At 41.7% G+C, this 15243-nt stretch overlaps 2 protein-coding genes across 6 annotated transcripts in view; both read right to left on the bottom strand.

Moving 5' to 3' along the window:
• LOC118405627 overlaps positions 1-7675 on the bottom strand; it is a 33098-nt gene extending 25423 nt beyond the window's left edge. The window contains exon 1 of one of the 5 annotated variants that reach the window (XM_035805186.1): positions 7498-7675. The gene's annotated coding sequence lies outside the window, so the exon portion shown is untranslated. The remainder of the gene's footprint in view (positions 1-7497) is intronic. The other 4 variants (XM_035805185.1, XM_035805184.1, XM_035805188.1 and 1 more) reach the window with 4 other exon arrangements.
• Positions 7676-9476: 1801 nt separating this feature from the next.
• Positions 9477-14289, bottom strand: LOC118405773 (RE1-silencing transcription factor-like). The gene is made up of 2 exons (XM_035805508.1): positions 11318-14289; positions 9477-9779 (listed from the first exon to the last, which is right to left on the bottom strand). The coding sequence occupies exons 1-2, from the start codon at positions 14261-14263 to the stop codon at positions 9543-9545; spliced, it is 3183 nt and encodes a 1060-aa protein (XP_035661401.1). The 5' UTR covers positions 14264-14289; the 3' UTR covers positions 9477-9542.
• Between the last annotated feature and the right edge of the window lie 954 nt (positions 14290-15243).

Here is a 15243-nt window from a genome sequence, read left to right as displayed (position 1 = left end):
AAACATACAAATACACACAGACACACACATGCAGAATCCTGTACACATGCACACAACACACACATACACATAAAAATACACACATACATACAAACATACAAATACACAAACAGAAACACACATGTACACATGCAGAAACATGTGCACATTCACACATACACACACTGTGACACACACACACACAAGCACATACACTGTTTTCAAGTCATTTCTGATACAACACCTCTAGAACCTCTTCTTGGTTCCTGTCAGTGGAACCAAGAAGCAGAACTGACATATTGTGCCCCTTGACTTTTTTGTCAAATATGTCCAGATGGTATGTGTACAACCTACTGGAACTTCCGCAGTTTTTCACAGTAAACCTGAGAACAAAGGACTTACTGTTAAAAGGGGATTTGTTACGGGCATGAGATATTCCAGTGCTCTTAATTAGTTGCAAAAGACTAAGACATCAAATCACATTTGAATCTTTAATGCAAAGGAAAAATAAAATTTTCTTCCCCAATTCACAGACAAACCAGTGATCTACAGATCTACAGTAGATTATTGCCTTTCAGGATATATTCTGAATTTAAGAACTGTCCATTCAGAGTAAACTAACTGTCCATTCAGAGTAACTCACTACTCACAATAAAAAGACAACTGCATAATGAGGCACGTTTATACACAAATTAGATTTAGAACACCTTCAAAATCCAAACAAGCTAGTTGCCACCAAAAAGTCAAGACACATGCATCCAGGTCAAAAGATACAAAATGGAATTTCTGCTGCAGTACAAGGTCACATACTAGGGGGCCCAATATCCAGAAACACAGACAGACACACCCAAAACTATGTCTCCATTTTTCATGGAGGTAATCATACTGCCTCAGAGTCGACACAACGCGCTAAGATGCCCCTACGCTGTCAAAAATCCTGGCGATTATCAGAACCAACTCCATCACTTTAACATCCCACTAGATACCTGTAGTCCATCAGTGCAATTACCTTAACGACTTTTCATCAAGCAAATGAGAAAGATTCATGAAAGGCCCATGGACTGTTTCAAGATTACACTCACAATTAGGGTGGAGGAAAGATGGACAGCATTTTAAAAATGCCCCTTATTCTAAATGTACTTGGTGACATACTATTTTGTGAAATCCATTTTAATATTACCATTGATAATTTCAGTCATTTGGGGAAAGGCATTTAATTTCAGCAGGGCAACAAACATTCACTGTGTCTGATGCAAGCGATCAAATATTTGCAATAATGAAATTTTAGTGGTGGAACAATGACTATGAAAGGTCAAAGTGACTAAGATTAAATCAAATATCACAAAACTCTCAGTGCTCAGGGTTCTAGCTAGTGCATTTTAGCGTAGTGGGCAACTACGCTAAAATTTGTGACCCTACGCTTAATTTTAACTAGCGTAGTGGTGCTTTGCTGTCATTTGCTTGTTCAACAATGACTAATCAATGTCTGAACAACGAAAAATGATAATATGCCACTTAAAACTGACCCCAAAATCCTAACTTTTAACTCTACATCTTCAAATCTCACCATGGAAGGACCAAGACCCCCCTTCCACAACAAGCTCCTGATTAGTCGCTTCGCTACCATGCCATTCCCACTACGCTAAAATAAAATCCTGGCTAGAACCCTGGTACTAGTAAATAACCTACTACTTTAAAATCCTCGCAAAACTGAATTAACAGTATAGTTTTGTGACTTAGAAATAGTACATTGTACCTGTTATTTTCTCCAAAAATTCCACAGTCCACTTCCTGTTTTTACAGGCAATGACACTGCAGTTACACAGTTCTTTGACCTTTGAGCTTTTGATTGTTCCTACTAGCCAGTGAAACTGGGGCAAATGTGCACAGGTGTATGTCTAAATATTACCTTATTACAACTACAGGGGGTTACAAAATTATTATGAGCAAAAATTATAAAACTTTTCAACTCTACTTTCCTCCCATCCAAGATGACAATAGAAAATGACACAGCATTACCTATCAAGAAAGGTTAGCCAACAAACAATAAGTTTTGGGCATTCAAATAATTTCAATGAAAAATAACCACAATACAGATGACCCCAAAAAAGCAAAAAACAACAATGGAACACTCTAACTTAGCTTACACATACATGTACACCGCAAGAATACCGGTACTGCTTTTCAAAGAGCTACAAATGTACTGCCTAACAACATTTGCCATGGGTAGACCTCACATTAACAAGATTAAATACTGCAGGCGGCCAGGCCGGATATTTGAAGATGGACCGAACCACTTTCATCAGCAATTTTACAGAGATAGAGAAGCCCAGGGTCTATCTTGATTGGATTATCTAGTAGCCTTGGTGGTACATGATGCTATCTATCATCTTTGTGGTACAGGACCAGGGCTCTAGCCAGCTCGAAATTTTTTTCCGTCAGCCAATTCCCATTGTCGCGAAAACACTATTCTAGGAGTTAGAGAGACTGAACTGAGACCTTGAAAAACGGGTTTAATGTGATTATCGTATGCGAAAGGGCACCGACACACATTGTCAACAATCATAACAATAGCAAAACAAACAGTGTGTGGCTTTTACGGCTTTTACGGCCGTGGATGGCGTCCCCAAGCAGCCTGTAGCTTCCACCAAGGAGCTTTTATCAAATTTTTGTCCGTCAAGGTTGATGGATTGGCTTTAAAATTTTTTCGTCAAATGCGGCAAATTTCCGTCAATTGACGGAAAAACGGACGCTGGCTAGAGCCCTGTGCAGGACATCAGGATAGGACAGAACAGTAGGTCCACAGGGGCTGTTCATTATTCATTGTGGTACAGGACATCAGGATGGGACAGAACAGTAGGTCCACAGGGACTGTTCATTATTCATTGTGGTGCAGGACATCAGGATAGGACAGAACATTAGGTCCACAGGGACTGTTCATTATTCATTGTGGTGCAAGACATCAGGATAGGACAGAACATTAGGTCCATGGGGACTGTTCATTATGCATTGAAGACCCCACCTACAAATCTACAAGTCTTTCCCGCGCTTGACGGCGCATAGGGCGGCACCCATCTCCGTTTCAGTAGCCCTGGGCCACACAACTTATCAATAAATAAGGGGTGGGACTATCTTGAAAGAAATCATAGATGTCAAATTCTGGTCAGTCATAACCGATCTACAGTCAAATCAGTAAACGTGACTGACTCTGTATTATATAAGGACCACCTGGCCATTATGTCCACATAATGATAGTCTCTTACATTATTTTCCCATTGTCTCAAGCATTAATAAAATTTCATATAAGAACCTTGTCTGTAGTGGCCATCTGTCTATGGTACCATGACTATTATCTTCCCAAGTCCTTTGAGTGGTCGCTGCATACAGCATTCTTACATGTGATTAAGTTTATGCTTACGGTTAGAGTCAAAACTGCACTAAGTGATCACCTTGGCATTGAGAACAATTTCCTTTATTTTTCTCACTGATATTTCCTGTAGTATCACGAGTCCTGCCTCCTGTATTAATACTATTACTAGCAGAAGCAGAGGCTTGATAGATTATAGAGTGAGACAGATTTCCATGCATCACTGCCTCTGTTTACAGTACTGATGATTAGGGAAATGGCTCACATTCTGCATGCATATCAATTTTTAATCACCTCCATCTGTATATGCTCTAGTATACATGTACATGTACAATACAAGCTGTGTGTATAGCTCACATCTTCATTTTGATCAGCAAAACAGCAACATTGTATGCCACATATGCTAGCGATTTTCAACGTTGACTATGGTCTCTTGTGTCGGGAAAGGGAGTTAATCGAGGAAGGGAGTTTTCCCCCGTCCGAAGACTGCAAGGGGGTCTACACATATGCATTCTACAAGAAGCACAATACCTTGTAAAATGTATCTGTATCTATATAGCTAAATACACCAGCTTCGCAGGCACGCGGCGCGGCAGCAGCTGGTTATATTACACTGAACAACATGTCACACCTGACTTTAGCACATCTATCTGCAAGTATTCTTTAAAACTGTCCAGATAAGAGTGAAAACCAATGCATTATAAATATGATATGATGAATACACATCAAACAAGGGGGCCCAATCCTACACAACTTATATTAAAGAAAGACTATATGCCACAATACTATCAAGACCATAGCATGTCCAGGGTAAAAGATACAAAAAAAACTGTCTGCTCTGTGGTACAAAGGTACGAGTAGGCCAACATAAGGGCCAAAAATTGACATTTGACATTGATCTTTGTCGTATTCCTTGTCAAAAACTTTCAACTTTTTATAAACTTTGGATTCATTGCACTTTATCAAAGTTCAAAACCAATTATTTCATTGACACACCATTTCATTTCAAGTCGAGCCCTCAATATTTTATGTACACCTCAGTTTTTAGGTAAGGTGCTTCAAAATACTTAAATACGTACAGAAAAAAATTAAGAGACCTGCAAAGACAGGTGACACACAGTGATACTGTGATTGTGAACAATCCCCAGATTTTTTTAGTATAGTGGAGGGGCTGGCAAAAATAACCCGAACAAACGCGCTGCACTTTCATGAAAATGGGTTCATTGTGCAATGACAGAGGGTGTCAAATACTACAAGTTTTTGACCATTGCCCATTCACAAGTTTTTGCAGACAATGCCGACTGGAAAACCAGGAAAAGTGATGCCACTTGGCACAAAAATCTGTGAATTTTCATTAATTTTAGCAAAACTAACCAAGGACGTTATATCAGATATTCATATAACGTCCTTGAACTAACCAAGAAAATAGGGAAGAAACACACTAAATTTCAAAAGTAGTATAGTGGAGCTGGGCTAGGAGTATAGTGGAGGGCCTCTGTTATTCCATCCTTTGGGAAGGACTCTGCAATCCATAGACTATTGTTTTTTAGAGAGCTGGGAACAGCTGCTGACCAGGAAAACAAAGGAACATGTTTTACCACGGAGTAGCATGGAACACAATAGAGCACCCCTATCACTGTATCAGGTAACGTCTGCACAGGTGGGAGGGGGGCGCTAAGGCAGGTAGGAGATGGAGATGATTTGTTTATGTTTATTTGTTGATTTAAGATTCCATATCAAGGTTACAGATCATCCTACAAGTTGTCTCCCCAAAAGAAACAACATACACAGTGACATTGATTCAAGTAAATGATAAGATACGATAATATCATATGTAACCGTCATAACAATAATATAGATACGCAATACAGGTCTTTTGGCATTTTCTGCATAATATTATATAATATTTCACATTCTATAGTGATGGTGATATGGTAGAGAATCTAAGAGAATATGTAAAATTATATTCCACTCATTTATCTAAGAAATAAATCATATATCTTCAGTTCTAACCTGAGCTAAAATGAATCTGCTCTGGACATTGCTGATTTTGTGGGATGAACTGTGTCTAAGGCTTGTACAAACTCTTGACAGCACTGAAGGATTCCAACCATGGAAGACCTGTACTTAAGACCCTGTTCACATGAAAAAATTGCAAGTGAGTTAAACAAGGAATCCGATTGAAATTTTCTATCGGATTAAAAAAAATGTGTTCACATGAGTTTTATACAATCGGATTAAACTCAAACTTGCGACCGCGACCACACAATCGGATTAAACTCTTTACCGCGGCACGCGTCGTGTTTCCAACAACCACCGCGGGCACGCGTAGCATTTCCAAAATGTTGCCAGACTACCTCATAATTTTGAAGGATGTAGCGACATCGATATTGATTATAACTTGAGAAATCGGCCGGCTTTGGTCAGATTTTGACGCGTCGATGGTCCGCAACACACACTGACGAAAGTGGCGGCCTCTGGGTCATACGGGGTCATTGGGATAGTCTATTAGACTGGGGGTGGAAATGTTACGCGCGGTGTGATTATACTCTACATTTAACTATATAAAATATATCTGTTGCAGAAGTTGCATAAATAAGGCAAACTGCTACCAAAACATTTGACTTCATCACGTATTTATCTGAAATAAAAGTCTGTTTCGTTTAAAAAAACCTGCTCCCCCATGCTTGCATGCAGTGAAGTGACCCAAGCTCGAAATTTCTGTTTAGACACGCTTCCGACTGTTTTTCTCGTAGAATATTTGCTTTTTTAGTGGTGTTGGGACATTGGCTCCAACAACAGGAGAGAAACGAAACCATACAATGTACATGTTATTTTCATGGGCAATATTGCCAAAATTAACCAGTTGGTCTTCTGCCACACTGCCGATTTTTGGAAAGAACCGGTGCACATGTTCCGGCGAATCTTGCGGCGTCCGGTTGTTAACCATAGCGGTAAGATGATTTTGCAAGCAAACTTGCCCATAAACTTCTTTACTAATCCGTGTATCATACTTTGTTTGCCATGTTGTAGGTATGGTTGTATATCTAATGTCCACTGTACCCGTATGTATGACGTAAAAACCATGAAACAAGCCCGAATCCAATCCAATTGTGTTCACATGGCCGATTTCGGTCAATCGGATTGCGCGCCAATCGGATTGCGCGCGCTGAATCCACCTCCCGAGGTGGATTGCAATCCTATCCAATCCAATCCAAAATGGGCAATCCAATCGGATTAGTTCTGTTCACATGGCTTTGGATTGGTCATTTTAATCGGATTCCTCGTTTAACTCACTTGCTTTTTTCCCATGTGAACGGGGTCCTATCTTCAAAATGACTACCTGGACATTGTGGCTTCTCTTTGTTAATGATCTCTGACTAATTTGATCCAAGCATTATGAACTCAGTTCATAGTAGTCACCTGACAACAGTCACCACTTCTGGTCACTTGCACTGTGCATATAGTTACATGTACTACATGTACTACTATCATATCATCTCATTATTTACATGCAAATCATTAGTCAACTTTGAACAATGATCAAGAAAATATACAACATAATTTGAGTGTAACAAGTACTAGCAGTTTGCACACATACTCAAAGACGTTTTGTAAACAAAAAGGCTTGACTCACAACAATGTATTTTGTAGATTGTTCGAGGACACATGGAAATGGACCTTCTCGCAGAATCGTCACAAATACGGGGACACATAAAAGATTCGTCCTCGTCTTTGAAGTAGAACTTTAGATCTACCATAAGCAGGTAGTATTCTCAACATTTTCCTAAGCCTATTGTTGCTTCATGGGTACAAAAAAACAGTATTTGAACAAAGTCATGCTTGTATACTTCTGAGGAAAATGAAATCCGATCATTTTAATCCCGACCTATAAACAAAGCTTGTTTTGATGACTCATTATATATCATGGGAACCACAAAATGCACAAAAGACCTGTCAAAAAAAATAGCCACCTATTCAATTTACTTCCGCAGCGATTTAACAGTATATTCTACCTCAAACCACAACCTCTATCATTTCTGCACAACGCATAGTTCATCCTCTATCGCCTAGGTTTGCAGTATTTATCTAAAATAGCGGAAGAAGGGAAAATTTATCAAAACAAAACAAAACTTTCCCCACCAGCTTACCTTCGGCAGCCATCTTGTCGCGGTGCACTCTGGGAGATTTCTGACCTGAGAAGAACTGCAGTTCGGCCCTGTCCGCACGGGGGCGCGCGTGATTGGATGTGACGTCTAACTGCGTTAGTCCAACCACAAGTGCTCCTCTGGGGGTCTTACTTGTCAATTCTAAACCCATCATTTAGCGCCTAACTCTCCCACTCAATGACGCAAAGTCATCTGCTAATGATGAAACAAACAGACAATGATGTTCCAGTTGACTGACACGTATTTGAGGTTGATAAAAGGGTGATAGCTTTTAAATTTAGTCCTCCTGAATTTTGTTACTTTAATAACGTTAATGTTAACATTGATTGACATTCGAAAATAAAGGTCATCTTTTGAGATTTGAATTTCATTGGTTTTCAGAAGGGTCTTCAGACATAACTCAAACTGACAATGAATCAAAACTACGAGATGAATACAGCGGAATGTAAGGAAAACGTGAACCTATTTCACATCAAAGTAGATTTTAGATTCTTCTGTGTCCAGGCTGACAATCAAGTGTGCAGCAGTATCTCTTAAGGTGATGATATAGAATAGATCTCAATTTTCCCAGCCACTTTAAGTCAATTCTAGAGGGTCTGCATGGGGGGTACTGACAAATTAAAAACTGCCTACCTTTTGTGCTAACTTCAAGGCAGCAATTTACACTAAATTTGGTCACCTTGTTAATTGAATTACCTGACTAACACATCTTTCCTCACAGATTGAATGAAATCAAAATAGGCTGCCTACACCTTACGAAAAAGGGGCATCCCCCCCCACACACACACACATTGCTCAATGAAAACAATAATTGAAACCACTCTGATGAAGTTAGTGCCATTTATTTTTGTTATGATTGTCCTTTGAAATCACCAGGTATAAATTCAGTACATAAATAGACGCTTGCAATTGGATGACAAGTCATGTGACTGTATTCATTTTGCACTTGCTATGAACAAGCCCCAATGTCTTTTCAGTTAGTATGTAAAATGTCCATCGTGATCATTGGTCGGACGCAAACCAGTTTGTTAAATACATACGTTATAAACATAGATATAATACTATAGCAATTAAATGTAAATGGCAACAATAATAGATATTTAGAGCTGTAGATAGATACTTTACTGTTCATGTATCATTTGAGTCAAAGTTTGGAAGTACGTGTATGCTGGATAAAACGATGAACTACCTACGTGCATTAGTTTTGTAGACAATAACGTTATACATGTAGTTATATCTCATTTAAGCTTGAAGAAAAAACTTTGGTAACACAGAAAATAGAGTAGATATTAGTGTAACACTACCTTCATGCTTTATGTTAGTAACGTTAGTTACTCCTTCAACAAAAAGAAAACTAAATCTGTTCATTCTGTATAAAGTTAATTTTGTCATCATTTCCTTTTCTCCATGCAAACATTTGGTCCGTCGATAAGACAATTAAGTACTTAGTACCTAAAATGCTAGATAAATAAATTAATAAACAAGGAAATGCACAAAACTGAATACTAATGAATTCCTATGTATGAACCGTCACAGCTCATTACTGTTGAAGTTTAAAAGTTGTCACTGTACTTTTGCTATACAAAACTGTTTTGAATTGCCGCATTTTTGTTAACATTGTGCAAAATATTTATCCGAGTCGAGTGGTAGAAATGAGTAGATAAAGAGTTCAACAATTTTATCCATAATGTGCAAATTGATCAGTAAAAAAAAACTGAATTGCACCTATCACCTCCTAAACAGGTGTAGCAGCCCAAACTACACCCCTGACTAGAATGCACCCGGGTCTATTTTGGCCAGGGGTATAGGATGGTATGCTACACCTGCTTTACACTGATAGATGCAAAATTGATAAAGAAATTCAACATGAGTCATGATGGAGTAAGAAGGGGAGTATCATTATTACAGTACAGGGTGTATCTTGGAATGTCAAACCAGTTCATCCTTCTTGTTGAACCTCCACACATGACACAGATTAACTGTCCCTACTCGACAGGAGTCACGACAGCCCAAGAAGGGGAGTATCACTAATACAGCAGGGGGTGTATCCTGGAATGTCGAACCAGTTCATCCTTCTCGTCAAACCTGCCCCCACACACGGCACAGACGAACTGTCCCTCCTCGTTCCTCTGTAGCGGAAGCATGGGCCGGGAGCTCGGTGGGTGGAGCCTCATGTGCATGCGTAACGTCGCCTCTTCGCTGTACCGGGCGCCGCAGATGTTACAGTAGAACGGTCGCTGATCCACCATGGCACGCATGTTCACCTGGGGAGTTTGTGGTCAAACAAAGAGACACAAGCTGTCATTTATGCCTAGAGCTCTGAACTTGTACAACACAAATTCATCTACTTACTAAATATGCTCTAGCATGAAACATGAGCTGTTAATCTCCAAGTAGATCCTACAATGGCATGATACTAGTAGTACCAAACTGGACAAGGAGTGTAGTCAGCCAAGAGGTGTCCATTTGCCGTGTAGCAAAAAACACCCCTGAGCCAGCTTCACTCCTCTGACAGCTTTTGATGCTATCATGTTATGCTACTGTAGGATCTGCTTGGAGATTAATGAGCTGTCATTTATGCCTAGAGCTTTATCTCCAAGCAGATCCTACGGTAGCATACGATATCATAAAAACATTGAAAATTACCTGCACCAGACAAATTTTACCTGCACCACTCTGAATTTAGGAAGTATGGATCATACTAAAATTGTTCAGAAACAGTCAATGCAGCTAATAACATTTTCACATACATCTACTTCAAAGGACATTTATGTATAAAACCCAGTACATGGACCAGTGCAGGTTAGGTGCAGGTAGACACCAGCAATACCTGCACAGCTCCAATTTTCCCCGCACTAACCTGCATATGCAGGTGGTATTTTGAGCCTTGGCGCAGGTTAGGTGCAGGTAGACACCAGCAATACCTGCACAGCTCCAATTTTCCCCGCACTAACCTGCATATGCAGGTGGTATTTTGAGCCTTGGCACAGGTTAGGTGCAGGTAGACACCAGAAATACCTGCACAGCTCCAATTTTCCCTGCACTAACCTGCATGTGCAGGTGGTATTTCGAGCCCTGCAATTACTGTAATTCCTGATTTTTTCCATGTACTGTCATGTTCACGGTTTTCATGGTGACGACTGTAACATGAACTTATCATTACTGGTCTCAAATAATTCACGGCCTTTTTTTATGTGCACTTGCCGCGACATTGAACATTTAGTTCCGAGAACAGGTTAAATTTTCTTAGACTGAAAGTTTGGTACCGAGAAGACAAAGTGAATATAGTAAGGTTCTTTTAGCACAACCAGAAAATAACTTACTTCCAACGTTTCAGTGTCTGTCAGACACCATCATCAGGGTGGAATGACGGGAACTACTTCTTGCTGCTACTTATAGCCGATGTAGGTGGCGTTGCAGCAGCAAGAATGCCATCCCAGACGTGGCTCAGCTTGTATCCCCCCTCGTCTCTGTTCATGACTGGCACTGATTTTCTGATCCAAACTGCTTCTTTAATCCATCGAGTTCTTCTGTTTTCCTCTCTGTCAATGACTCTTGCCCCCTCCCAGTCTATTACGCAATTGTTTCTATGAATATGGTCTGTGACTGCCGATTTGTACATCGGCTATAAGTAGCAGCAAGAAGTAGTTCCCGTCATTCCACCCTGATGATGGTGTCTGACAGACACCGAAACGTTGGAAGTAAGTTATTTTCTGGTTGTGCTAGAAGAACCTTACTATATGAAATAATTGCCAACCTGATGAAGTTATTCACGGAAGACAAAGTGAATTACAGTACCAACCTTGTTTGGGAAGGCCAGGTGGAGCTCCTTACCCACCAGGATGGTCTGGCGCGACTTGTCACAACAGCTACAGTTCTTCTGGTGGACGTGTGGACCTGCTGTCTGGTCTGCAACGGTCTGTCCTGCGTTACAGACACCCTCGATGGTGACAACCTTGTTTGCTATTTCTGTATTCGTTCCTACGTCGGCATTGACAGTTACACTACCTTCGGCATGACTGTTTTCCGTTGGTGAGTTGGCTGTGCATATTACATTGTCAACGGTTTTCAAACTGTCGTTTGACTTCCCCAACAAGTCTAACAAAATTGGGCTCTTCTTGAGAGACTTTTTGTGGTCTTTCTTGGTCAAGGTCACTTCTCTGGGTTCCTTCCTTTTCACTGGGGTCCTTGGCGAGCGTCTTTGCCGTTTTCCAGGACCTCCCCGTGATGTAGACGCTCTCCTTTTGCCTCTTGTTGGTTTTTCAGGGGCTGAGCTATCAGAAGCGACAGAAGAATCTGTTTCTTTCTCAACACTTTTGTTTCTGCCTGTCCTTCGACCCCTTCTCCCCTGGGTCTTCCTCCCTCTTCCACCTCTCTTGCCCCTCCCCCCTGCCTCATTTCTACTGGCAGCTGCCTCAGACATCACACTTTTCATTGTCCCCGAGTCCTCTTTGTGCTCATTTGGTCCCTTGTCACACTCTGACTCTGCTTTCACCTCTGTACTACCTCCTACAGATGTGACTTCCTTGGCACTACTTGTACTACTTTCACTACTCCTGACATCATTCAGGTCAACTTCACTGACAGGCACGAGGGCCTTGCTCAAATCTATAGCAGCTTTTAGGGTAGTATCTAAATTTTCCAATTCCTCATCAAATTCCATAGGTTTTGGCACAGGACTGGTGTTTGACACAAAATACTCGGTGTTCATAGTAGGGACAGAATTTTCCGTCTTTTCAATCGGAAGATGGAAGGAAGAAATATTTGGTTCAGTGTCAGTTGGCACATCCACCCCATGCTGCGTCATCGTCACGGCATCTTCAGGGTCTTCTGTGTTGTCCGACACCTTATTTGGAGTAGCTTCTGTCACATGTTCTAATGGCTCTTCCTTTATTTGAACATTCTCCCTCTCTTTTTTACCAATCGATTCTTCAGCATGCTGTTCCGTGGATGGCCTCACTCCCTCCTGCCCCGACTTGACTTGTGCGTGTTTCAAGTTGGCTATAATGTTGTGCAGCTGCTTTCTTTTTTTCTGTCTTCTCTGAAGACCCTCTTCTTTCATTACAACAGGCGATGCAACCTTAGGTTTTTCCACACTGTCGTTTTCTCGTACTTGCACATCAGTACTGTCAGAACGAGGGGGGTTGATTGGTTGGTTTATGTTGACCATGATTTCTTTCAAAGATGACTGAGTTTGTACAGGTTTTGTGTTTGGTGACGCCTGGGCTACCTTGTGGTTGTTTTCTTTCGGCTGTGGCTTGAAAAGGTCGTGTTTCTTCAGCTCTTGCGTCAGATCCAACCCCACAACTTTCTCCAGATCCTGCCAGAGCTTGTCTTCATCTTTTTCTCTCTCCTCCACTGTTTTCTCCACTACTGGCTGAACCGTTGATGGATTTGATGAATTGCCGGCAGCGTTTTGAGTGTTGGACAGATGCCTCCACTCCCACTCCCTCCCCGTATGATTCCTCATGTGCAACTGGATGGTTTTCACGTCCCGGTAACGCGCTTGGCAAACAAGGCACTGGTACGGACGGCTTTCCACGTCCCTCTTCATATCGCGGTGTTCCTTCATGTGGATCTTATACTCATCGATATCTGCCACAGGCTTCCCACACAGGTAACACGAGGTCGCCTTGGTCCACTGATTGTACAGGTTAGCTTTCCGGCGTCTCTCACACTCCATATTAACCAGCTTCGTCTGTTGTGCGACCTCCGGGTGGATCTTACGGAGGTGCCTGTCACGCGACCCCCCCTGTCGGAACTTGGCCCCGCACACCTTGCAATCGTGCTCGCCGTCACGAGTGTGGATCTTGCTGTGGATCTTCAAGTCTTTCCTGCTTTGGAATGGAGCGGAGCACTTAGTGCAGGTGAACGGGGAGGGGGGGCGCGTGGGAATGGAGTGGCTGTCGAGATGCGCCTGGTAACGCTGCTTACAGGAGAACTTGGCCTGACAGAAGGGACAAGCGAGCCCGCTTTTACCAAGGAGAAGCTTCCTATTCTTTTGCTGCAGAGGTAGTTTACCAGCAAGCCTCCACTCTCCCATCTCATCTTGCTCTTTCGGTGGTTTCTCACATTCTTTTGTTTGATTCAAAGAAATTGCTGTTTTGTTACACACTTCACTCTCCTTGGAAATTCCTATTGTCGTCTCACACATTTTTTCATCAGAGCTATTTTTGTTCCCTTTTTCTAACGTTGCCGCCATCGTGCTTTGTTCTTTACCTTGGCCGATAACGTCTCTGTGCGGGTTACCCTGTTCACTGATGTCTAATACTGCATTACCTTGTACATGGGTATCTTTATCTGGCATATTTCCCTTGACTCTTTGCACGTTGCCCTCTTCTTCAATGTGTTTAGTGCTTTTCTCTTGTGAGGAATGTTCTGTCTTTGGGTGGCTTTCTTCCTTGCTGTCTACTTCAACTCTAACAGCTATTTCCAGTTCTTGTTTTGAGAAATCCACAGCACCATGTTTCTTGGCCTCCATCAGTTCGCTGAGTAGTTCGCGGACTTTCATGGTTTTCTTCCCTTTCCTTCCCCGGCCCTTCCCCCGGTGCCGTTTATTCCACACCTCGCTGGCGCGGTCTCCCTTCTCTCGGCAACTCTTCATGTGACTGGATCGGATCCGGAGCCGATCAAACGACTTCCCGCACAGCTCACACTTATACTCCTTCTTCGGTTGACTTGCTTTGTCGTCTTCTTCTTTCTTTCCCCGCCCTGTTTTCGTGAGGTGTCTCTGTCGCGCGTCTATCATCCTGCCGTCCCTAGCCAGACTGTCCTTGTACCTACACAACAGAATATCACATGGTCTGAAATGTGATCTGTTATAACAGGCGACAGTATAACTTCAGGCAAACACTTTAATTCCGAAAACCTTAATTTATTTCAAAATAGATTAACCAGATGAATTAATATCTGTAGGTATGATATATCAAAGGATGCTGAATATATAGGTTGCAATTAGATGTCTCCTGAGCCAGAATTCTGCAGACCTTTCATCGTTGAGATGTCTTAATGCAACCTACCTATTCACTGTCCTTTGATATCTCATACCTACAAATATAAATCCATCTGTTCAATCTATTTTGAAATGATTAAGGTTTTCTGGAACTAGAGTGTTTGTCTGGAATTATACTGTTGCCTGTTTTATGTCTCTTTTTCTCTGTTCACCTTGGTATGCAAATTTCCATTTCTTATTTCATTTCAATTATAATTCAGAGTTACATTAGGATTGACGTTGTACAACTGATTTGCCTTATTTTGTCTTAGCTACTTTGCATTAATATTTGTCAATTCTTGTTGTGTTACCATTTATTTGATTTGATATTGTTATCGATTACTGTTATGTTGCATGTATGTACGGGGTTTTCCCCCCAGGGATCTTTGAAAAACGCCAGCAAGGCGACATGTACCCCTGGATAAATAAAGATAAACAAACAAACAAACCGGCAGCTGGTGATGTGGCTGGATCGCATCCGCAGGGTCTTGAACCATGCTCCGCAGATCTCACACCGATACCCCTCCGAATGGGTATCGTGGGGCGGTACCTTCAAACCTACGGGCACGGCTGACCAAGTGTCAGGTCCACTGTAGATGCTCCTCTCCTGACTGGGTCTATCTGGAGGTTGGATCACTCCAATGTTGATGTTTGCACTTGCCAACATACTACAGTCTCCAACGTCGGGTGTGTCCAACTTTGGAGCGATCGGGATCCACCCTTTGCCTTCAAGATGG

Source organism: Branchiostoma floridae, chromosome 18 (assembly GCF_000003815.2).
Source record: "Branchiostoma floridae strain S238N-H82 chromosome 18, Bfl_VNyyK, whole genome shotgun sequence".
In the NCBI taxonomy this organism is placed as follows: Eukaryota; Metazoa; Chordata; class Leptocardii; order Amphioxiformes; family Branchiostomatidae; genus Branchiostoma; species Branchiostoma floridae.
Note: the sequence above shows the minus strand (reverse complement) of the source record. Positions and strands in the feature narration are given on the sequence as shown.